The sequence below is a fragment of the Theropithecus gelada genome, chromosome 11, assembly GCF_003255815.1.
Source record: "Theropithecus gelada isolate Dixy chromosome 11, Tgel_1.0, whole genome shotgun sequence".
Taxonomy (NCBI): Eukaryota; Metazoa; Chordata; class Mammalia; order Primates; family Cercopithecidae; genus Theropithecus; species Theropithecus gelada.
In genome coordinates this window covers 14,654,189-14,678,307 of record NC_037679.1, presented here as the reverse complement: position 1 = coordinate 14,678,307, position 24,119 = coordinate 14,654,189, and the positions used below count along the sequence as shown (strand labels likewise).

General features: G+C 45.0%; 1 protein-coding gene across 1 annotated transcript; it reads right to left on the bottom strand.

Annotated features, from left to right (window-relative positions):
• Positions 1–14,764: 14,764 nt before the first annotated feature.
• Positions 14,765–15,753, bottom strand: LOC112635550 (olfactory receptor 10P1). The gene has a single exon (XM_025403750.1). It carries the CDS (start codon positions 15,725–15,727, stop codon positions 14,783–14,785), a length of 945 nt encoding a protein of 314 aa, XP_025259535.1. The 5' UTR covers positions 15,728–15,753; the 3' UTR covers positions 14,765–14,782.
• Between the last annotated feature and the right edge of the window lie 8,366 nt (positions 15,754–24,119).

The following is a 24,119-nucleotide window of genomic DNA, read 5'->3' as shown; positions in this document are numbered from 1 at the left end:
GCATTTGACTCCTCATTACTTTTGCAAATTTATGCAGCTGGCTTGAACTTCTCCCCAGAAAATGAGGTTTTCTTTTCTACTGCATTGTCAGGCTGCACATTTTCCAAACTTTTATGCCCTGTCACCTCTTGAATGCTTTGCTGCTTTAGAGATTTTTTTCTGCCAGGTACCCTAAATCTTCTCTCTCAAGTTCAAAGTTCCACAGATCTCTAGGGCAGAGGCAAAATGCCACCAGTCTTTTTGCAAAGCAAGAGTGCCCTTTACTCTGGGTTTCCAACAAATTCCTTATCTCCATCTATATTAGTCCATTCTCATGCTGCTATAAAGGACTGAGACTGGGTAATTTATAAAGGAAAGAGTTTAATTGATTCACAGTTCCACGTGGCTGGGGAGGCCTCAGGAAACTTATAATCATGGTGGAAGGGGAAGCAAACATGTCCTTCTTCACATGATGGCAGGAAGGGGAAGTGATGAGCAAAAGGAGGAGAAGCCACTTATAGAACCATCACATCTTGTGAGAACTCACTATCATGAGAACAGCAGCATGGGGGCAACTGATCCCGTGATTCAATTACTTCCCACCAGGTCCCTCCCACAACAAGTGGAGATTATGGGAACTACAATTCAAAATGAGATTTGGGTGGGGACACAACCAAACTGTGGCAGGCCAGGTCTCACTAACACAGGCCTCCATAACAACTGTTTCAGTACTGACTGAGTGGTTAAGTTAAATATTAAAAGCCAGTGCCCTTATACAAAGGCTGAGATGTAACAATAGCCCATCAAGAGTTTTGCATAGGCCTTCTTTGGCCTTAATGCATGAAAAAATAATGAAGGGATTCTTAACAGGACCCATTTATGATTAAATAAATTTTATTGTGGGTCTGAAGAAACTCCGCAGGCCTCCACAAACAAGTTTATTGGTCTGAAGGAACTCCCCAAACCTCCATGATTTAGTGGGAGACAAGATAAGGGTAATCACCCCAGCACCTGGACCCAGTTAGATTAAGTAAATTTACTGAGGGTCCAGAGGAAGGTCTTCAGGATTCAGATCTTAGTTATAGATTAAAAGAAGTTAATTACTTGTGTGTTTAGATAAATACACACTTACATGTAGACACACAGCTTAGAAGGCATGTAACCTCTGAAAAACTTTGTAATTTTGAGTTGGTCTGGCGATAATTTCCAGGCTTTCTCCCAGGCATTCCATAGCTGGTTGCAGAAATAAAAACTCTCTTCCTCCCCAGTTCCTCTGCATCTCATTATAGGGCCATGAGAAATAGCAGCTCAACCCTCCGTTTGGTCCAGGAACAAAACCATATCACCATCTGAGACCACCTCAGCCTGGACTTAATTATTCATATCACTATCAGCATTTTGGTCAAAGCCATTAGGCAAGTCTCTAGGAAGTTCCAAGCTTTCCCACATTTTCCTGTCTTCTTCTGAGCCTTCCAAACTGTTCCAACCTCTGCCTGTTACCCAGTTCCAAAACTGCTTCCACATTTTTGGGTATCTTTACAGCAGTGCTCCACTCTGTGTTGTACCAATTTACTGTATTAGTCTGTTCTCACGCTGCTAATAAAGACATATCCAAGACTGAGTATTTTATAAAGGAAAGAGGTTTGACTCACAGTTCAGCATGGCTGGGGAGGCCTCAGGAAACTTACAATCATGGCAGAAGGGAAAGCAAACACATCCTTCTTCACATGGTGGCAGGAGAGAGAAGAATGAGAACTGAGTGAATTGGGAAGCCCTTTATAAAATCATCAGATCTCGTGAGAACTTACTATCATGAGAATAGCATGGGGGAAACCACCTCCATGATTCAATTACTTCCCACGGGGTCCCTACCACCACACGTGGAGATTATGGAACCACAATTCAAGATGAGATTTGGGTGGGGACACAGCTAGACCATATCACATACTAAGGACCTACAATTTTTTGTTCATTGAGCCATTAGTGCTTGAGAAATCCTTTCTTTTGTGTCACCTCTGTCATCCCCTGCTGCAGTAGATGTCATTTGCCCCAACTCAGGTCTAAGAGAATGTTTCCTATTTCTAAAGGACAGAGAAAGTTGAAGTCTTTTGCAGCAGCTAGGGAGTGGGCTGAACCCCTCGGCTGGATTGGGAAATTCTCCCACAAGTCAGGCCTGTTTCTCATTCAGTGGTTTTTTTCTTTGAAGATTAGCACTGTTTTACAAAAGGATTTTTGAAAAGTACTTTCCAGAATTAGCCAGATGTGGTGGTGTGTGCTGTAGTCCCAGCTACTTGGGAGGCTGAAGTGGGAGGATCGCTTAAGCCCAGGAGTTTCAGGTTGCAGTGAGCTGTGTTTACTTGTGTTACTGCACTCCAACCTGGGTGTCAGAGAGTCTCATAAAAAAATTATATATATGTATATAAAAGAAGAAGGCAGCTAAGCTAGGGAATAATTCTACACATGGGCCACAATGGCGGAAGGCAGCCCTTTGGGAAATGGGCTGGGAAGTTTAGCAGATAGAGATTGGTTAAGGCATTGAAACACTTGGTTTCTGAGCCCAGCTTCATTCAGGCCTTGCTGACGGACCCCAAATAAATCCCAGCCCCCTCCTCATGTGGTCTCTCCACTGTCCTTGGGATGGAGTCTGCAGACCCAGGAGCTCAGGCACGGTGATGAGTCAGGAGAAAGTCACTTCCTTTTCCCTGGTCCCTGGGCAAAACTTTATTCCCCCTTCTTCATCTTGTCCTGCCTACTTTCCCTCCCCACTTTCTGCTCTGGGAACCAGGCTCTTGGGGAGATTGAGCTGCTGCGAGGGCTGCCCAGGAGGGTCCCATCTGAAGGTAAAGCCCCACTGGGCCTTTATCTGTGGTCTTCGATCCTGTCTTCTCTCTCACTCTTGCTCTCACTCCCACTCACTCTCCGCCTCATGGTGGATCCATTTTTCTTCTGGTCTCCTGTCAGCTTTATTCTGTCTGCGCACTCACTTTTCTGCCCATATTCTCAACCACTTTCTCAAAGGCAGCTGTCCTGCCGGTCCCAGCTCTTTGCGCCTAGAGCCCAGAACTCGGGTGAGTGGAACCACCCTGGTGTCCATTAAGTCCCCAGCTTTGAGGAAGGTCCTGCCATTTTCCCTCAACTCCCCTCGCTAATCTTCTTCCTGTTCAGAGGGGTTTTCTGGGTGGGAAGGAGAGCTGGGCTGTTCCTGTGGCCTCTCCCACAGCTTTCCTGCTATGGCCTTTGTCTTTGCCTGGATGCCTCCTGGCGCAGCACGAGCCCTCCTCTGGCCCCGTCCTCCAGTCTGGCCTTGGGAGCATGGAGGTGGCAATGGCACAGCATGACTGAGCTTGTTTTGTTTTTCTTAATTTTTTGCAAACTCTGCATCTGACAAAGGTCTAATATCCAGCAACTTAAATGTATAAGAAAAAAACCAAACAATCCTACTAAAAAGTGGGCAAAAGACATGAATAGACACTTTTCAAAAGAAGACGTACATGCAGTCAACAAGCTTATGAAAAAAAGCTCAACATCACTGATCATTAGAGAAATACAAATCAAAACCACAATGAGATACCATCTCACATCAGTCAGAATGGCTCTTACTAAAAAGCAAAAAACAAAAACAAAACAGATACTAATGAGGTTGTGGAGAAAAAGGAACACTTACATACTGCTGGTGGGAGTGTAAATTAGTTCAACCATGTGGAAGACAGTGTGGCAATTCCTCAAAGACCTAAAAACAGAAATACCATTTGACTCACAATCCCATTACTGGGTATACGCCCAAAGGAATAGAAATCATTCTATTTTAAAGACACATACACGCATATGTTCACGGCAGCACTACTCACAATCGCAAAGACATGGAATCAACCTAAATGCTCATCAATGGTAGACTCGATAAAGAAAATGTGATCCACATACACTGTATTAGTCAGGATTCTCTAGAGGGACAGAACTAATAGAATATATATATATATACACACACACGCACACACATATATATGAGTTTATTAGTATTAACTCACATGATCATGATCACAAGGTCCCACAATAGGCCATCAGCAAGCTGAGGAGCAAGGAGAGCCAGTCTGAATCCCAAAATGGAAGAACTTGGAGTCCGATGTTCAAGGGCAGGAAGCATCCAGCACAGGAGAAAGATGTAGACTGAGAGGCTAGGCCAGTCTTGTCTTTTCACATTCTTCTGTCTGCTTTATATTCTAGCTGCACTGGCAGTTGATTAGATGGTGTCCACCCAGATTAAGGGCAGGTCTGCCTTTCCCAGGCCACTAACTCAAATGTTAATCTCCTTTGGCAACACTCTCACAGACACACCCAGGATCAATACTTTGTATCCTTTAATCCAATCAAGTTGACACTCAATATTAACCATCATATACACCATGGGATACTATACAGCCATGAAAAGAACAAGGTCATGTCCTTTGCCGGAACAAGGATGGAGCTGGAAGCCATTATCCTTAGCAAACTAACACAAGAACAGAAAACCAAATACCACAGGTTCTCACTTATAAGTGGGAGCTAAATGATGAGAACACATGGACACATAGAAGGGAGCTACACACACTGGGGCCTTTCAGAGGGAGGAGGTTGGGAGGAGGGAGAGGATCAGGAAAAATAACTAATGGGTGCTAGGCTTAATACCTGGGTGACAAAATAGTCTGTACAACAAACCCTTATGACACAAGTTTACCTATGTAACAAACCTGCATGTGTACCCCTAAACTTAAAAGTTAAAAAAAAATAAAATCAGGAAAATCATAGTTTTTCAGGTCACTCTCTTAATAAATGCCTCATTTTTATAATTAAAAAAACATTGATTTTCAGTTTACAAAGGTTACAGTGTTAATTGCCGAGAATTTAGCATCCAGAAGAAAATGAAATGTTAATACTTTGGTGTTAATAATGTCCTTGGCAAATTATTGCAGTCTGTATATATATACACATAATAATATGTGTGTATATATTATTATACATATATAATAATGTATTATATAATAATGTATTATAATAATGAACTATTATACATATATAATAATACATATATATGTATATATGTGTATATATACTGACTGCAATAATTTATATATAATTATATATAATAACATATATATACTAAAAATGGGATTATATTGTCTAAACTGTATATATAATAAATATATATATACTAAAAATGGGATTATATTATCTAAACTAATTCATAACAGTTATTTTCTACTTTATTAAACTATATTGTAACATTGTTCTACATTAGTAGACTTTTTTTTTTTTTTTTTTTTTTTTTTTTTTTGAGACGGAGTCTCGCTCTGTTGCCCAGGCTGGAGTGCAGTGGCGCGATCTCGGCTCACTGCAAGCTCCGCCTCCCGGGCTTACGCCATTCTCCTGCCTCAGCCTCCCAAGTAGCTGGGACCACAGGCGCCCGCCACCTCGCCCGGCTAGTTTTTTGTAATTTTTAGTAGAGACGGGGTTTCACCGTGTTCGCCAGGATGGTCTCGATCTCCTGACCTTGTGATCCGCCCGTCTTGGCCTCCCAAAGTGCTGGGATTACAGGCTTGAGCCACCGCGCCCGGCCACATTAGTAGACTTCTAAAGCATGATTTTAATATCCATACAGCATCCTACTATGTGGATGTACAAATTTTTTTTTATTTTGAAACAGAGATTTTTTGTTCTTGTTGCCTCAGGCTGGAGTGCAATGGTGCCATCTTGGCTCGTTGCAACCTCTGCCTCCCGGGTTCAAGTGATTCTCCTGCCTCAGCCTTCCTGAGCAGCTGGGATTCCAGGCATGTGCCACCATGCTCGGCTAATTTTGTATTTTTAGTACAGATGGGGTTTCTCCATGTTGGTCAGGCTGGCCTCAAACTACCGACCTCAGGTGATCTGCCTGCCTTGGCCCCCCAAAGTGCTGGGATTACAGGTGTGAGCCACTGGGCCCGGCCAGATGTACAAAATTTTAAACAATATTCCATCACTGGAATTTAACATTTTTTTCTTGTAAATATTACTGAGTTGGAGATTGTTGCACTTATATCTTTATATATTACTTAATGCTTTTCTTAGCACAAACTTCTAGAAAGCGAATTGCTGGGTCAAAATGTATGCACGCATAGTTTTAGAGCATTTGAAACATTTTGCCAAATTTCTCTCCACAAAAATTTTTATTGCTTTACAGTCCAATCGAACGTCTTTCCCCTCTTTTTCCACAATTTTCAGGGTAGGGAAATGAACTAAGAGTCAGGAATGAGTTGGGAGATGGCGCAGGGAAGAGAAGAATGGGGAAGGTATAGATACTTAATATTCTTATGATGCAGAAAGGATCCAATGAAGACACAAATCCACTTTTCCTCAGTTTTTGGAAAAGAGAAAATCCTGGTGTGAGCTATGAGGGTGATAACTCAGAAAGGATCCGATGGACCCTAGGGGCCATGGAAGAGGAGGAAAGAAGCAGGTGAACAATTCCGGGTTAGAGAAAACCTGACTCTGGTAGCTCAAGGAGTTGAGAGGAATCTTGGAAAACCAGGCTTAGGCAATGATCAGGAACCAAAAGAAGCTGAGAGGCCAGAACCACAGGCCAGGTCATAGCACAGAGGTGGTTGGCTAGGACGCTGCAGGCACTGCTGGCACTGTTGCCGGTGATTCCTCTGGCACTGTGCAGGTGCTGAGGCTGCTGCTGCTGGGCCTTGGATGCCACTGTGGTCATCACCAAAATGAATTGTAAACTTCCCTCTACTTCTTTGAATCACTTGCACCTGATTCAAAGTCTTAGGCAGTTGCATCTGCTAGGACTAGCTAAGATCACAGGCCTGTGTCTTGTCTGTCAGAGTTTAGGGAATCCACAAATTTGGGCCTAATGGCTTCTGTAGAAGTGGATAGAACTTTGTCCCCCACAAGCTCTATCCACTTAGAGCTTGGGGGGAAGACCCTGTTGTTAAGTTCATGGATGGCCTCCTTTCCTGCCATTATGACCCTTCTATTTGCAGGCCTATTAAGAATGAATTGGGGCCAAGATCAGTGGTCCACACCTGTAATCCTAGCACTTTGGAAGGCCAAGGTGGGAGGATCACTTGAGGCTAGAAGTGCAAGACCAGCCTGAGTAACATAGCAAGACCTCATCTTTACAAAAATAAAAATACAAAATTAGTTGGATGTCATGGCATGTGCCTGTGGTCCTAGCTATTTGGGTGGCTGAGGTGGGAGGATCACTTGAGCCTAGGAGTTCGAAGCTGCAGTGAGCCTTGATTTCACCACTGCACTCCAGTCTGGGTGACAGAGCAAGCTCCTGCTCCCACATCCCCATCTCCCCAGAAAAAGATTGGTTTGCTGGAGAATGAGGTAGATGCAACCTCCTTTTGTTTTCAAGATGTGCTTGGGCCCCATCTGAATTTACCAGTTTCACTTGTCTATTAAGTGCTATTGGGGATACCTAACTTTAGGATGAGTGGGTCAAATTACACACAATTCATGGTGTGCAATACTGTTCCACAGTCACCTGGTGTCCAGTGGTCAGCTGTTCAGTGTATACCGTTGTCTATAAGCAGCCCAAGAACAGTTTTACAAAAGGATCTTGATCGTTTGCCCCAAAGGGCAAGGTTTGGCTCCCAAATCTGTGATTCACCTCTTGGATTTACCACAGGCTCCACTGCCACTGACACTGAGCTTCTTATGGTCTGCTGGGCAGTTGGGAGGCCCAGCGGCAGAACTGCAGCATGGGCCACTGGGAGAGCCTTTGCTTCCTCTGGCTTTTAAGACATCCGATAAGTGGGTTGAAGCAGCAGACCCAAAAGGACTGTATGTCCCTTCCCTAATCCAGATAACCACAGGAGGTCTTTTCTTACTGTAGGGAGCAAAAGGTGAGGCAACTTGTCTGTAACATTTGAGGAGATACCTTGATATCCCCAGAAAACCTTCACAGAGGGGCCAGGCCCCTAAATTTATCTCCTAGGTATAAATGTACATCAAAGCTACCTGCCATTTTCTTCTCTCCAGATGCTGTCAGTGTAGTTTCATCAACAGAATAAACCAGTGTGGTGCTCTGTGGGGTGGTGACCTGATCAAGGTGCCTGTGGATTTGGTGGCGCAGAGCGAGAAAGCCAATGTAACCCTGAGGCGAGACAAGAAGGGTGACCTTGTGCCCTGCCGGGCGACAGCAAATAGCTTCTGGAATCTTCTCTGCTTATGAGATGGGAAAAAAATGCATTTTCTTTCTCAAGATTTGCATACCCAGTCCAGGTGAAAGGAAGTGGCTTCCAGCAGAGGAGGCTCCCGTGTCCCCGCCCCCGACACCTTGCGTCACTGATCTCCTTTTCTCACTCCTGCCCCTCTGTTTATGCTCCTTAGCTCCTTGACTGCCCTCATCTTTCTACTTTCTCCAAACTCGCGTTTTCAGAGGGAAAATTGAAAGCATGGGCTGTAGAGTTGGAAACTCAAGTCGGTTATTTCCTAGCTGTGTTGCCTAGGGGAAGTTGTTTAATGTCTCTGTGCCTCAGTTTCCTCAACTGGTTGATAACAATAGAGTGGACCTACAGGTGGACCTACTGTCAAGCTTAAGCTTTGGGGCCCTTCATTTGTATGGGTCCTTCATAAAGGCGTGGAAAGAGCCTTGGCAATTGTGTTCCTGTGGTCAAATGTCCTTATATAAATTGCAGAAGTGATGTGTTAACTGCAGGCTGTTGTAATGTCTGTCTTTTTCACTCTCGCTTCCTCTCTGTCACATTTCCTCTTGTGCTGGGGGGTGTTGAAGTAGCCATGGATATTTTTGGATCTAAGGCAAAGTTGAGTTCGGTATAGATTAAGTTTCCTGGGATATGTTTGTGTGGTTCACAGTCACTTTTGGGTATAGTTAAGTTATCAATAGCTGTTCTGATGTATGAATGACTTCCAGGAATACTTCTTCCCCAAACTGTGCTATGCCACTCAGCATTGTGGGACAAAGTGCAGCACCACACATTCGAAGGAAGGAACCTTTAGATGCTGCTGCTTTTAGCTGTTCCAGTCACATGTATCTGTTGAGTCTTCCCAGCTGAGCACCCAGATGTTATGGAGCAGACACAAGCCTCCTTGTTGTGCCTTGTCTAAATTTCTGTTCTGCCAAATTGGGAGCATAATAAAAAGTGATTGGGCTGGGCGCAGTGGCTCACACCTGTAATCCCAGCACTTTGGGAGGCCAAGGCGGGCAGATCACGAGGTTAGGAGATCGAGACCATCCTGGCTAACATGGTGAAACCCCATCTCTACTAAAAATACAAAAAAAAAAAAAAAAAAAGAAAAATCAGCCAGGTGTGGTGGCGAGCACCTGTAGTTTTAGCTACTCTGGAGGCTGAGGCAGGAGAATGGCGTGAACCCGGGAGGTGGAGCTTGCAGGGAGCTGAGCTCGCTCCACTGCATGCCAGCCTGGGTGACAGAGGGTGACTCTGTCTCACAGAAAAAAAAAAAAAAAAAAAAAGTAATTGTTGTTTTATGCCACTAGATTTGGGGTGGCTTGTTATGCAGCCTTAGAAAACTTGAACATCATCCAATTGATGAAGAGGAGTGAGTCATATAAAGACATTGGGAAAAGATTTAGATTTCTTGCAGATTTGACATATAATACTGACATCAAAGAAGATAACATAACTTTTAATATGCTACTCTAATGGTAACTTTGAAGACAAACTGGTTAATGAGTGGGGTCAGTGCAAAGACTGTTTAAGATAAGTCACTGCACAGGAAAACTTGAATATTATTAAATACCATAACTAATATATAAGAGAAAGTTGATAGTGGTTTGACCAAATTTGACAACCATTCTAAAAATTTATATAAAATTACCAATAATGAGTTGTGAAGTTGAAAAAGTTTTGCCCCTACACTATCAATAAAAGAACAAATACATTTCAGTCAACTATCCTAGGGGAAAGACCAATCATCTTTCTAATCTCCCTGTAGAACTTGTCTTACAAAATCATTGTTGGGCCAGGTGCGGTGGCTCATGCCTGTGATCACAGCATTTTGGAAGGCTGAGGAGGCAGGATCGCTTGAGCCCGAGAGTTAGCAGCCTGGGCAACACAGCGAGACTCTGTCTCTACCAAACAAACAAACAAACAAACAAACAAAAAATTAGCTGAGTGCAGTGGCACACATCCGTGGTCTCAGCTGAGTGCAGTGGCACACATCCGTGGTCACAGGAGGCTGTGATGGGAGGACTGCTTGAGCCTGGGAGGTCAAGGCTACAGTGAGGCGTGATCATGCCACTGCACTCCAGCCTGGATGAGAGTAAGACCCTGTCTCAAAAAAAAAAAAAAAAAAAAGACAAAAGACAAAGATAATTGTCATATGAAAAGGTGATCAAATAGTATGCATCAAAATCCATGAGAAATAAGGAATTATTGAGATAGACAGTTAATTAATACAAATATATATTTTTTCTGAATTGTTTGATGTTTCTGGCATTTACCAGTTTAAAAACATTTCTAAGTTTGGTAATTTATGTTTTTATTTTAAATAAATATTTGTAGCTAATTTAATATTTGTACATGTAGGTTCTTTGTGTTAAATAGAGCAGTCCTAAATTGTATAAGCTTTAGGTCCCATAAAATTGGAATCTGTACCTCGTAGAGTTTTTGTGGGGATTAAATAAGACAGTTATTAGTCAAGAGGTTAGTATAGTCTTTGGTACATAGCATGTATGTGATGTTAGCTATTCTTATTACTATTCATTCTGGTTTGACTGTCTTTCCATGCTTCCTGTTCAGATTCTAATCATCTCAAGTTCTGCCTGCTCCAGATCACTGCACTGTATCTCTCTATCTTTTCAGTAGAGTGTCTTGGCCACCTGGATCCTGGTTGCAGCAGTGGCATCTCTGGGGGACGTTTCTCTTTTTTCTGTCTGTCCAGTGTCTTTGAACACGCTTTCCACGTTTGGGAAGTTTTATGCCTCACTGGTCTTCATTCCCCAAGGTAAGTTGCTTTTCCAGATCCTACAAAGGAGGATGCAGAATTCACCATCTAAGGAGCTTGTAGGGAAGGCATCTGGCAGAGCCCAGGCATGCCATCCCGAGAGCCAGCTGTAGTCACTGGGCAGTGCTGCGTGAACTGTGCTGCCAGTGCCGTGGAGTTGACACTCAGTGCTGAGTGCCACCCCGGCCACTTGGCTGGGGAACCTGGTCCCCTTGGAGACGCTGTGCACTGTGAAACCTTCTTTGAATAGTTAGTCTTTGCTTAAGATGATCAGCGTGGAATCTGTTGCTTGCAACCAAGTACCCTGACTGATGGACTGGTTTGTGGTCTCTGTGTCTGTTTTTGGTGTCTCTATTACCTATTCTCCATACCACAGCTAGAATGATCTTTTAAAAACTCAAACCTGATCTTGTCACTGAGGATGAGCCCCCAAGTTCTCAAGTGACCCACGACATCCTTATGGTCTGTTCTCAGTGGAGATGGGAGCACTAGTAATTACCCTGACCTTAGGCTTTCCACAAGGTGAAAGGATTTTTTATTCTGCTCCCAGAGGGAAACAAGGGTAGAAACACTTCCTGCCGCCGTCTCTGGCCCTGACTTGCTTCTTCATAGCTGGGGGAGTGACCTTAGTTACTCATGGTACTATAGAGAGCAGTTTTGCCTTCTTTGGTTTTTCTTTCAGGCTGGCCTGCCTTTGGCCACATGTACTCTTTTCCCTTCAAACGGTGAGCCCCTGCTTGGAGTGACCTGTAATTTGTATGGATCCTCTGTCTGTAACTGGGAGATAGTGGTGAATGCAGGGAGTGTGACACTTATTTTGTTTTATTATTTTAATTAAGAAAACCTAAATAGAGACAGGGTCTCGCTATGTTTGCCAGGCTGATTTCAAACTCTTAGTCTTAAGCAATTCTTCTGCCTCGGCCTTCCAAAGTGCTAGAATTACAGGCATGAGCCACTGCACCTGGCCTATTATTTTAATTGACATATAATAATTGTACATATTTATGAGGTACAGTGTGATGTTTCAATACATATATACATTTGTATAATAAGTAAATCAAGATATTTAGCATATTATAAACTAAAGATGAAATCCTAAGTCCCCCACCCACTGAGAAACCTCAAAAACTGAGTCCTCGGCCGTGATGGAATGGAAGGTCAGACATGCTTTATTATACCTCCTCTCTTCTATGGTTTAGACACAACAATTGACCAGCATTAATGTTAAAATAGAGATCATGAGATTGACATAATAGACTGGCAATAAGATACCAAATTGTGAACAGGACTTAAGGCCACGCCAGGCAAAGGTTAAGTCACATATTCCTATACTTAAAGAATAAACTACGTTCTAACTGCTATAAAGTTTTCCTTTTTCTTTAACAGCTAAACAACTCTGGCCTTGAGATAAGCAATAGTAAAACAGTTGTAGCTCCTCCACCACCAGACACTTACTGACTGACTCCCCTATTCCAGAAGCCATAGCTACAGCTTTGATTGGCCCCTAAATTGTAATGCATTTAAATGTTAAGTTTGCACCCCAAGGTGAACATGGGTCATATGCTACATACATGTTTATTTAGCACATACATGTTAGGACCACCTTCAGGAATATTCCTAGGTCCTCCCGTAACCTACTGAATGTGTACACTTGGCCAACCTGCTTAGCACATAAATCCCTGTTCCACCTGCCTCTCCCTTGAAGTGCCTACCTTTTGGGCTTTGACTGGAGCCTATGCTTCCCAGCCTGTTAGAATGGCCACCTTACATGCTGCAACAGTTTTTTAAGAAATAAAGCTTCTTTCCAAGGGTGGTGGCTCACGCCTATAATCCTAGCACTTTGGGAGGCTGAGGTGGGTAGATCACTGGAACTCAGGAGTTCGAAACTAGCCTGGGCAACATGGTGAAACCCCGTTTCTACAAAAAACCAAAACCAAAACCAAAAACAAAACAAAAAATTAGCTGGTGTGGTGGCATGTGCCTGTAGTCCCAGCTACTTGGGAAGCTGAGGCTGGAGGATCATTTGAACCAGGGAGGTTGAGGTTGCAGTGAGCTGAGATCATACCACAGCATTCCAGCCTGGGTGACAAAGTGAGACCCTGTCTTACGAAAAAAAAAAAAAAATCCTCCTTTCTAAATTTATAATTATCTTATGCCTTTATCATTTCTATGTGTTGAAAACATTCAAAATTCTCTATTCTAGCTATTTTGAAATCTACAGTACAGTAGGTGACATGAGTCACCCTATGGTGCCATAGAACACTAGAACTTATTCCTTCTAAATGTACCTTTGTATCCACTGACTAATCTCTCCCTATGTCTCTTTCCCCACTTCCTTCTCCAGGCTCTGGTAACCACCATTCTACTCTCTACTTCTAGGAATGAGATCAACTTCATGAGACTTATTTTGAGGGGATCATCTGAGGTCAGGAGTTCGAGACCAACCTGGCCAACGTGGTGAAACCCCGTCTCTACTAAAAATACAGAATTAGCCGGGTGTGCCTGTAATCCCAGCTACTTGGGAGGCTGAGGCATGAGAACTGCTTGAAGCTGGGAGTTGGTGGAGGCTGCAGTGAGCCGAGACTGCGTCATTGCACTGCAGCCTGGGCGACAAGAGCAAAACTTCGTCAAAAAAAAAAAAAAAAAAAAGAAAGCAAGAAGTGGGTGCAGAGGCTGGGCTACAGAAGAACACACCGATTCCTGTGGTTGAATACTCCTTAGCACAAGAGCAGAGTCTCTGTGGGGGATAAGGACTCCTTGAAGACCACAGGAGTGGTAAGAGGGAAGACTGGGTTGCCATCATTTCCTGAACAGCTCATGTTACTGATGAAATGTTGAGGTCTCTCCTCACTGACAGCCAGAGCTTCTGGCGTTTCTTGGCTAGAGGACACAAAGATGGTAACGGTGTGTGAGAGGTGAGGGGATAGAGGGGACCTGGAACAGCCTGTCCTTTCGCCTCGGCCTTCTGCTGCTCTTTAGCCATGGGGGACTCCAGGTAAAAAAGCAGGGGAAACCTCTGTCCCTGGCCCGAGGGAGGTGGGCAGCCGGTGGCACCTCAGCATAGAGGGATGGGAGTACTTTGCTTCCACCATGTCCTGCTTCTGGCTCCCTGGTTAGCTCCAGCTCTGGATCCTGCCTTTCAAGCTGATGGGTCTTCTGGAATCCCTGACCAGCTCTTTCCTAAAAGAATCCGGAGCAGGACACCCCAGTGTGTTTCTGGGAGACATGTATAGGCTGTCCTTGGAGAGAGCTTTTCCTGATGTCTAACTTGGTCCTTTTTGACACCATCTGACCGTATTGCCTTTTGTGCTGGTATCTTGGGAAGGAGAGAGCCTTATGACTGGAACCCTCAGATGCCCCTCTTCCTGAAGGCCAAGGGCAGAATAGATGTTCCACTGAGTAGAGGAAGGCTCAGACACAGGTGGAAGAAAATGTAACAGAGGGGCTTGGTAAACTCCTACACAGGCTTTGGGTGGGTCACTTAGTTGGAAGTCAAGTTCACAGACACCTGCTTTCATGACTGACACGGACCTCTGGCTACTGGTGCAGCCATGGCAATCACTGTGCTCAGGGATCCAAAACAATCTAGAAGATGCTAAATAAATTTTCTTTCCCTAAGGCAGCAATCACTTCCATTCTACCTTGGCCTAATATGCTCTGATAGTGAGTGTGGACTCTGGAATAAAAGGCAATATATAGATTTATCTCTGCTTTAATTTCAGCACTTCCTTCCAAGAAGCCTTTTCTTTTGAAGTGTTGCATGATTTCTGTGAGAGTGGGGTTTAAATCCAGCCCCTGAAGGCTGGGAGGATGAGCAGCGAGTGAGTGAACACACATCCTCCGAGTCCCTTCAGGGCAAGGGGCTCTGCCTCTTCACCAGGTGTTGCAGGGCCCTCCTGACGTCCTTGTTCCGAAGGGTGTAGATGATGGGGTTGAGCATGGGTGTGACGACCGTGTAGAAGAGACTGAGGACGCGGTCTGTGGTAACAGAGGAGCCTGCCTGCGGCCGGATGTAGGTGATGCTGGCTGTTCCAAAGAAGAGAGAGACCACGAGCAGATGGGAGGAGCAGGTGGAGAAGACCTTGCGGCGGCTCTGGGTGGAGGCCATCGCTAGGATGGCTCCCAGGATGCGGATGTAAGAGGTGACAATCAGAGAGAAGGGGATCATAATGAAGACTACAGTGGCTGTCATCACACAGATCTCGCTCCTGTGCTTCCCAGCACTTGCCAGCCTCAGTACTGGCAGGATGTCACAGAGAAAGTGTGGGATGATTGGGTGGCTGGGAAAAGGTAGAGAGAAGATGAGGGAGGCATGGGTGGTGGCCGTGATGATGATGCCTGTGAGCCAGGAGGTGCCCACCATGGCCATGCAGGCCCATGGGCTCAAGAGGGTGGAGTAGTGCAGAGGTTGGCAGATGGCAACATATCGGTCATAGGCCATGGCCGTGAGCAGGCAGCACTCGGAGATGCCCAGGACAATGAAGACGTACATCTGGGCTGCACAGCCCTGGAAAGAGATGGCCTGGGGATGTGGGGAGGCCAGATTGGCCAGGGTCCTGGGCACGATGTTGGTGGTGTAGAAAAGCTCCACCACTGACAGCTGGCGCAGGAAGAAGTACATGGGGGAGTGCAGGGCAGGGCTGACTTGCGTGAGGAGGATGATCAGGGAGTTACCCAGCAAGATGACCAGGTAGACCAGAAGCACCACCCAGAACAGGGGGCCCTGCAGGGCCTTGAGGTCAGAGAATCCCAGAAGGAGGAATTCAGGCAGTGTAGTATGGTTTTCCCCAGCCATCACTCCAGGCCAGAAGCTAAGGCACAGCCAAGAAGAGAAGTTCTTTAGAAATAACAATCAACATTTCTGTAATTTGGTAAAGCACTTTTCACACAGTTCCTCTCAAAATCAAGTGAGAGAATTAATATCTTCTCTCTGAATGAGCCATGGGTCTCAGAGAGATTAAATAATGTGGCTGAGATAATATCTAGAAAGTGGCAGGCCTGGAACTTGAATCCAGGTCTCTTGACTGGATTCGATGCCTTTCTTACTGTTTCCTGTGCTCTTGTCCTGTGCCTGGGGCCTGACTCCCATATGTAGAGACTCTAGCTCTGATCTTTGGATCTCTCTCCAGAGTGAGGGGTGGAGCAGCTGCTATGATCTAGGCCCCTTTGTACTCTCTAGACGGATGCTGAGGCCCAAAAGAAACTGGGTAGCACCAGGGACTGTCCCGAACTGGTGTCTAATGTTCACCATAGTGAGCTGTGGATTTAGAGTGTCACACAGTGATATGACTATTTGTGATAATACTGCCCAATTGTATCTTTGGGATTCTGACACCTTCCCTGATTTCTCTGTTCTCCTCTTATCTGGGCCCCTGTGTTCAGCTACACTAGCTGCCCTGTCCCAGCACACCTTGTTCTCTCAGGCCTCCAGGCATTGCCATAGTGTCTCCTTGCAGAGAATATTTCTATTCTTTGTATTAAAATCCCATCATACTCCAAGCCTTCACTCAAGTTCCGCTATCTCGGTGGCAGCTTTCTGTGATCCTCAGGCTCAGAAATAATTATCCATGGCATTTCGAGATTAAAAGTGACATTTAGGAACATATATTTCCATATGATAGTACTCGGATCTTATCTTCAACATTTTAGAAGGGTGCTATGCAGCCTTTGTTTGAACATCTGCAGTGATGGGAACTCACCACCTATTGAGGTAGCCCTTTCTAGCTATGGCCTCTTCTGCCTGTAGGAAAAGGCTTTACTGTATTGGTCTTGGCTAAATGCTTAGTGTTTCATACAATGTTTAACTCCTCTTGCACCAGAGAGCTCTTGAGTATTTGAGGAAGGCACTTTTATCTCTGCTTTCATGAGATGTTGCTTGTCCTTTGGTCCCAGCACTTATGACTCCACTGTGAGATCCTGCAGGACACGGTGGGGAGGTGGGGAGGCAGTAGCCTATTTTAGCAGCTGCTAGTGTTTCCCAGGTGCTTGGTTCCTGCCAGGCACCATGCGAAGGTCTAAACATTCATTAAATCATTGGATCTTCCTAATTACACTACAACATAGAAACCTTCATTTTCTCCATCTTACAGATAAGGAGAGGGAAGCCCAGACAGTGTAAGTAACTTTCTCAATGTCACACATTTCGTAAGTGACAGAGTTTGGGTTCAAATCCAGGTCTGCCTAACCCCAAAGCCTGTGGTCTTAACCACCAAGTTATCAACTGCCTTAGAGGTTAATCACCAGAAAAACAAGCTCAGTACTTGGGCCATGTCGAGTGTTCGCTAAACATTTATTAGGCGAGTGAACGAATCTCAGTTATAAAGACAGAGGAACTGATAAATAGAACAATTAAGTGATTTGCCTACATTTAGGCAGCTAGTTAGACAAAGATAGGAAACTGGATTGGACTTTCAGAAGTCCTGGTCCCAAGATTCGCGGGGCTTTGATCACTCACATTGACCCACACATGAGGTTAGTCTAACCATCTTCATATTTAGGAAACAGAGCCTCAAAGTTCTACCCATTGCACTTAACTCTCATCCCACCCTCACTCTGCTCTCTCGCCACATATATATGTATATATATATATTTTTTTTTTGTGGCCTTAAACCATTTATTCTAGCTTATGTTTAGAGAGTGCTGTGTGCTGGGGATTATACAGTATATCAGTTGACCTTTATAACAACATTAGTGACAATTGTTATTTTGTCGTTGCAGATAAAGAACCAGAGCTCTGAGAGTTTTTTTTTTTTTTTAGTAAGCAATGTGGAATTTATTTTAGATTTTGTAGTGGAATGAGGATGGGGTCAGTTTTGACACACAACTTAAAAATCCCTTTTTAGACAATTCTTAAATGACCTATGCAAGATCACAAAGTCAGTGAACAGTAGAACCAGGATTGTAATTTCGAGCCTGAGATATCAACCACATACTTACTATATCTCTAGTGAGGCCAATAGCCTCACCCTACACTTTTGAGAGATGAACTTGCATGTAGTCAGTTTGGACAGAAGGAGTATCTTAGTTCATTAGTCCTCTCTACTTTCGTCAATAAATCTTCATGACATTTTGGGCTGGCTGATTAAAAAGGAAAAAAAAACACCAACTTTTCAGATGTCCACATCACCAAGAAAACACGAAATAGATCCTGACGTTTTCAAATTTTAAAAATGTTGTTGTTTTTCAATTAAAAATATTTAGGAAACATTTGGAATAAATCCACCATTATTCCATCACCTTAAATTATTTTTGTTCTTGTAATCACCCTCAAGTCTTTGTCCCACTGCAAACCCACTTGCTATGCGTGTAGTCATAGTGTATATACCATTTTGTCTTCTTTTCCTTTTTTAATGTTTGCTGTAAGCATTTTGCGATGAGACCACGTAGTATTCTGAACAACCTTTCTAAGAAAGTTCTTGTAGTAGTCCATTGAATTTCTCCACTAACATTTAACAGACACTTTTCTCATCCTCGTGCACTTTACGCTGTCCCATCTTTTTTTGCTATGGTAGATAATGATGCAGACAATATTTTTGTGTGTGTCGCAGTTTGCCTCTGTTAGCTTTTTCCCTTAGGGTAAATTAGGAGTAATATTATTGGCTAAGCATGTGGACATTTTTATGGGTCTGGCTGTGTTATAATTGTTTGGGATTCCTGTAGTTGGACACATGAGTGGCAATACCAACCTTCCATCTCTTAGTAAAACTGGGATCCTTAAAAAACTTCAGTAGCTTTAGGGGTACAAGTAGTTTTTGGTTACATGGATGAAGTGTATAGTGATGAAGTCTGGCATTTTAGTGGACCAGTCACCCAAATAGTGTACATTGTGCCAATAGGGTTTTGTTTTTTTTTTTCCCTCAGCCCTCTCTCACCCTGCCCCCCTCTGGACTCCTTGACCCTCCCTGTCCTCATCCAGCCCTCTCCCTCCCTCCACACTCACCTCACCTTTTCCACACGGTGAGCATTTCTTCACCCTCAGACTTCTAATTAGATTTTGCCTCAAGATGTCATCCGTGAGGGTGGAGAGGCAAGTTTCTCCCTGACTGTCTGCTCTTCCTTCCCTGTTTCCACTCTGACTCTGTGAATTTCCCTCTTCCTCTTCCTGCACATCCTGACACGGTTGGGACAATCTTCAGGGAGACATGGGCCCTGGAGTCACCACTATCCTTTTCAAAGCCTCCCACAGAGGATCGTTGAGAAAGACAGAGAGTAACTGCCCGCCGGGTCACAGAGAGGGGACGAAGTTCTTTTTAAAAAACACTACTTTTAATTGTGGTGAAAACATATAACATAAAATTTACTGTCTTAACCATTTTAAGTGTATGTGTCAGTATTGTGAAGTATATTCAACAGAGCTCTAGAACTTTTTCATCTTGCAAAATGAAATTGTATACCCATTAAGCAACTCTCCATTTCCCCCTCCCGTGGCTCTTTTTAAAACCGTAAAACCATCCCTATGCCTACAATAAGCCTTAGAGAGATAGGCAGACGGGCAAATTGATCAGCGAATGGGCACGTGGACTGGGGAAGAGATAACCTGTAGTTAACCGGCTAGATGGACAGAGGATGACCGGCAGGGTGTGGCTGGCTGGCTACAGGACTGGTCACCCCATGACCCCTGGATGCAGGAGGTGAGGCCATTAAAGGCTGAATGGAGCAGAAAGCAGATCTTGAGGGGTAGCTTTGACATCTCAGGGGCAAGGGAGTTGGGATTCTGGAGCCTAATGGGGGATGCAGGAAACGGGGGAAATGGGGGAAGGGCAACCTTTATTGGGTCAGAGAGGTCTGGGGGAGCACAGCCAGGCAATAAACTGGCTTTTGTTCTTTCAGATTTTTTGTTTTGTCTAAAGTATTAATGGGAGCTGCACATGGTGTGTGTGTGTGTGTGTGTGTGTGTGTGTGTTGGGGAGGGTGTGGGGCAGCGAAGATGCAGGGAGTTGTCTGTGGGCTCTGGGATGGGACCCATTAGCAGGAGCCTGAGAGATGCTGACCACAGACAGTGTGGAGGCTGTGATGCCCGGCTGGTTTACACACTGCACGCAAACCCACAAGCCTGTGCACACTATCCACTGCCTCACTCCATCACTTCAGCCCACACACCCCATCCTATTAGACACACCACAGACATGCCTATCACATGATCACCACACTTACAACATGCTACACATCCCCCACAGCATAACTACTCATGACACGCATCAAAGGCTTGCACAGTCTGTGTATATACACACTTGCCTTGTTCTGTTATGTACAATTTTATCTGGCAGAAATTGTCCAACATTCTCTGTCTCCTTCCCAGCCCTTCTCCCTGTCCAGCCAGCTTAATGACACCTGAATCACACCTCTGCAAATGCAATAGTAGAGATCTGGGAACCCTCTCTGGACTTTTTTCTCCCACGCCCAGGGACAGATACTGACTCCCAACACACAGCAAGAGGTCCTAAGGCCCTGAATGGGCCCTGATCTGCTCACTGTTCTTCTTCTCTTCCTGTTTTTGGCAGGGTCTAGATACATCAGGGAAAGGCCCAAGGCTTCCTGGCACTGTGTGGGGCACTTACCCCAGGAGGTGAAATGATCATCCTGCCAGGGAGGGGGGCTGTTGGGCACAGGCGAGGCTCTGCTGTTGCCCTCTCTCCTCCCTGGAAGCCTCAGCCTCTGTGGTGCCCATGTCATTCTCCACCTGGCGTTGTGCCTCCACCCTGCTGGAGATTTGGGAACCCCTGACTCTTGGGGTTTCCCTGGGTAACCCTGAGCTGAGAGAGTGTCATGGGCCAGATAATTCTGTCTGGATCCCCAGTGCCTGCTGTGTTCTTCTCCTCTCCTTAAGCTCATTGCCCCTGGCCAACCTCCTGACACCTTTTTTTTCCTCTGGGATAACTGTCGCCTCCCCACTCGTGAAGGGTTTCTTTGGTTACAGATGACATGAGGTTTGAGGGTCTCTGTCCCTCCTGTCTAGAGTCTCATCCTGGGAACTAACTCCTGTGAGTGAAATCTCAGCTTCCTGTTAAATGTAGATGCTCCTGGAGAATTCTAGAGGCTATGCCAGTGAAGTCATTGATCTCCATGCTTGGTTTGCTTTTTAGAAAGTGTTCCGGTGAGGACACCGCCTGTCTGCTTATCCAGGGGCTCACAGGAGGGAGAGCTGGGTTTCCATCAATCCTGGATCTGCCACGTCATTGCAGATGTGCTGAGTGAGGCACTTACACAGAGAGTTCAGCCTTCTGAATATTTTCAGCATAGAAATGATGATGGAGGGCGGTGACATTAGGGGTAGAACATAGGTGTTACCTGAGATAACCTGGGCCTTTGCCTAAATCCCTGATGTCCTCTAGTTGACACTTGCTGTCTCCACTTTTTGTCTCCCATTTTCTCCAATTGTCCCTACCACTCCAGAATTTTCTCTTATCAAGATAACCAACAACTTCCATGTTGCCAAATCCAGTGGTTAATTTTCAGTCCTCATCTTAATCTCTTAGCAGTCTTTAACACATTTGGTTCCCTCCCCTTCCTGAAACACTTCCTTTGACTTCTATGACTTGCAAACATATTTCTTTGTCCCTGGCCTTTCCTTATCGACACAACTGAGTACTTCCCCTTAGATGTTTCAGAGTCACCCCAAACTTACCATGTCCCAACTAGAGCTCTTGTTCCTCTCCTGAGCTTCCCCAGTGCAGTAAGGGACCTGTTGCCACCCAGTTGCTCAGGCCAAAAATCCAGCTGTCCATTTTGTTAATATTTCTTTTTTAACATCCCACACTTAATTTTTCTCAGCAAGTCCTGTCACAGTTCTACCTCAAAAAGTCAATCCCAAGCAACCCTCTCTTACCATGTTTGCTGCTAAAACCTGGGCTCAGCAAATTGTTTTTCACTGAGCCTTTCTTGCCCTCTGCATCTCATTCAGCTGGTGAGATTTTCTCCAAGTGTAAGTCAGACAATATCATTCCTTTCCTTTATTTTTTATTTTTATTTTTATTTTTTATTTTTGAGTCAGGGTCTCGTTCTGTTGCTCAGATTAGAGTGCAGTGGTGCAATCTCGGCTCACTGCAACCTCCGCCTCCCGGGTTCAAGCAATTCTTCTGCCTCAGCCTCTCCAGTAGCTGGGATTACAGGTGTTCACCACCACGCCACGCTAATTTTTGTATTTTTAGTAGCGATGCGGTTTCACCATGTTGGCCAGGCTGGTCTCGAACTCCTGACCTCCAGTGATCCTCCTGCCTCGGCCTCGCAAAGTGCTGGGATTATAGGCAGGAGCCACCATGTCTGGTCATTGCCTCCCTTGAACAGCTCATAGCTTTTCATTATAGGGAGCATAAAATACAAACTCCTTTCACTGATTTATAAGACCCTAATGAATTGATCCGTTGTCTTGTCTTAAGCCTGTCCTTTCCTTTCTTTCTGTGTGTGTGTGCGTGTGTGTGTGTGCGTGTGTGTGTGTGTGTGTGTGTGTTTTTTTTAGAGAAGGGGTCTTGCTGTGTTGCTCAGGCAGGACTCCAACTCTTGGGCTCAAGCAATTCTCCTACTTCAGCCTTCCAAGTAGCTGGGACTACAGGTATGCACCACCACACCCCACTTTGGCCTGTTGTTTTCTTCTAATGTTTTGACATCTGGGGCCTTACTGACCTTGGAGAGACTGCCCCTACCAGAGTCAGCTAATTCCTAGATAAAATCCCGCCAACAGTGCCTTTTGTACGCACACTAACCAATCCAGGGTCCATACCTTCAACTGCCTCCTTTATTGGGCTCTAACACTTTGGGGCGATATTCCCCAGTCCTAATCATCCCAGGGTCAGGTAGACCCCTGGAGACAGCCCTATACCCCAGAGCCCCCTGAAATTACTCAAACCAGTCAATTCTGAGCCTGTTTAGCCTGCTTCCTCTGTCTTGCACATTTCTTCCATGAAAACCACAAGAAAGGCTCCTGCCCACATTTACCCCTTGCTCCCTCTGCCTTCTGATTGACCTGGTGCTTTCCCATGTGGCCCTGTATGGTGTGGCGGGTCCCCCTTCTCAGGAATTGTAATAGACTATCTTCCCAATGGCTTGTCTCCTGATCTGTTGGTTATACCATATCTGAATCATAATAATACAACCTATGTTTAAAAACCCCTTGCTCTTGTCTTCCTTGTCCATTATGCTCCAGGCATGCTAGCCTGCTTTCTCTTTCTTACACACTTCAGGTACTTTGCAGTTTCTGTTCTGTCTGTCCAGAGGCTCTTGCCCTGGATCTTCCCACGAGTGACTTCTTTTTTTTTTTTTTTTTGAGACGGAGTCTCGCTCTGTCACCCAGGCTGGAGTGCAGTGGCCGGATCTCAGCTCACTGCAAGCTCCGCCTCCCGGGTTCACGCCATTCTCCTGCCTCAGCCTCCCGACTAGCTGGGACTACAGGCGCCCGCCACCTCGCCCGGCTAAGTTTTTGTATTTTTAGTAGAGACGGGGTTTCACTGTGTTAGCCAGGATGGTCTCGATCTCCTGACCTCGTGATCCGCCCGTCTCGGCCTCCCAAAGTGCTGGGATTACAGGCTTGAGCCACCGTGCCCGGCCGAGTGACTTCTTATTATTCAAGTCTCAGCTCAAATTTCACCTCTTTAGAAAGACCTTGAACTGCCCTAGATAAAGTAGTACCATACACTGATCACCCTGTTTCATATTCTTCATTGCATGTATATCAATCAGAATTACAGCATTTGTTTATTTGTTTGGGTGTTTAGTGTATTTCTCCTCCACTAGAAGATAGATCCATGAAATCAGGGACTTTGTTTTGTTCATAGCTATTGCTTTAGAGCTTGGAAGAACAGTGAGTACATAGCTTAGGAGAGCTATTTTGACACATATTGTAGGTTGCACATTCAATTCCATTCCAACTTTTATGCATGCCTTTCTGTCCCCTGGAGCCTGGAAAGCTAAAGATTGCATTCCCCAAATCCCCTTACAGTTCAAGGCTCTACACGTGACCTAGTTTCTGCCAAGCTGTAGCACCTGTGTGAGGTATGGAAGGCAGAGGGAGTGAGGCAGAGGCAGTGCTTCTCTTGCTTCTGTTGTTTCTCCTGAAAAGGTTAGTTGAGATTTTCTGTGGCAGTTGTAGCAGAGGTCTCAGTGCTGTGGGTGTCCAAAGGCAAGGTCTGGAGTATCCATTTTGCCTGGCATGGATGGAGATGGAGGTGATGTGGTTTTGGAGCCAGCAGCTGGGG

What these genes read in the sequence shown, in the direction of transcription:
- LOC112635550 (XM_025403750.1), bottom strand. Translation starts at nt 15,727, where the DNA reads ATGGCTGGGGAAAACCATACTACACTGCCTGAATTCCTCCTTCTGGGA.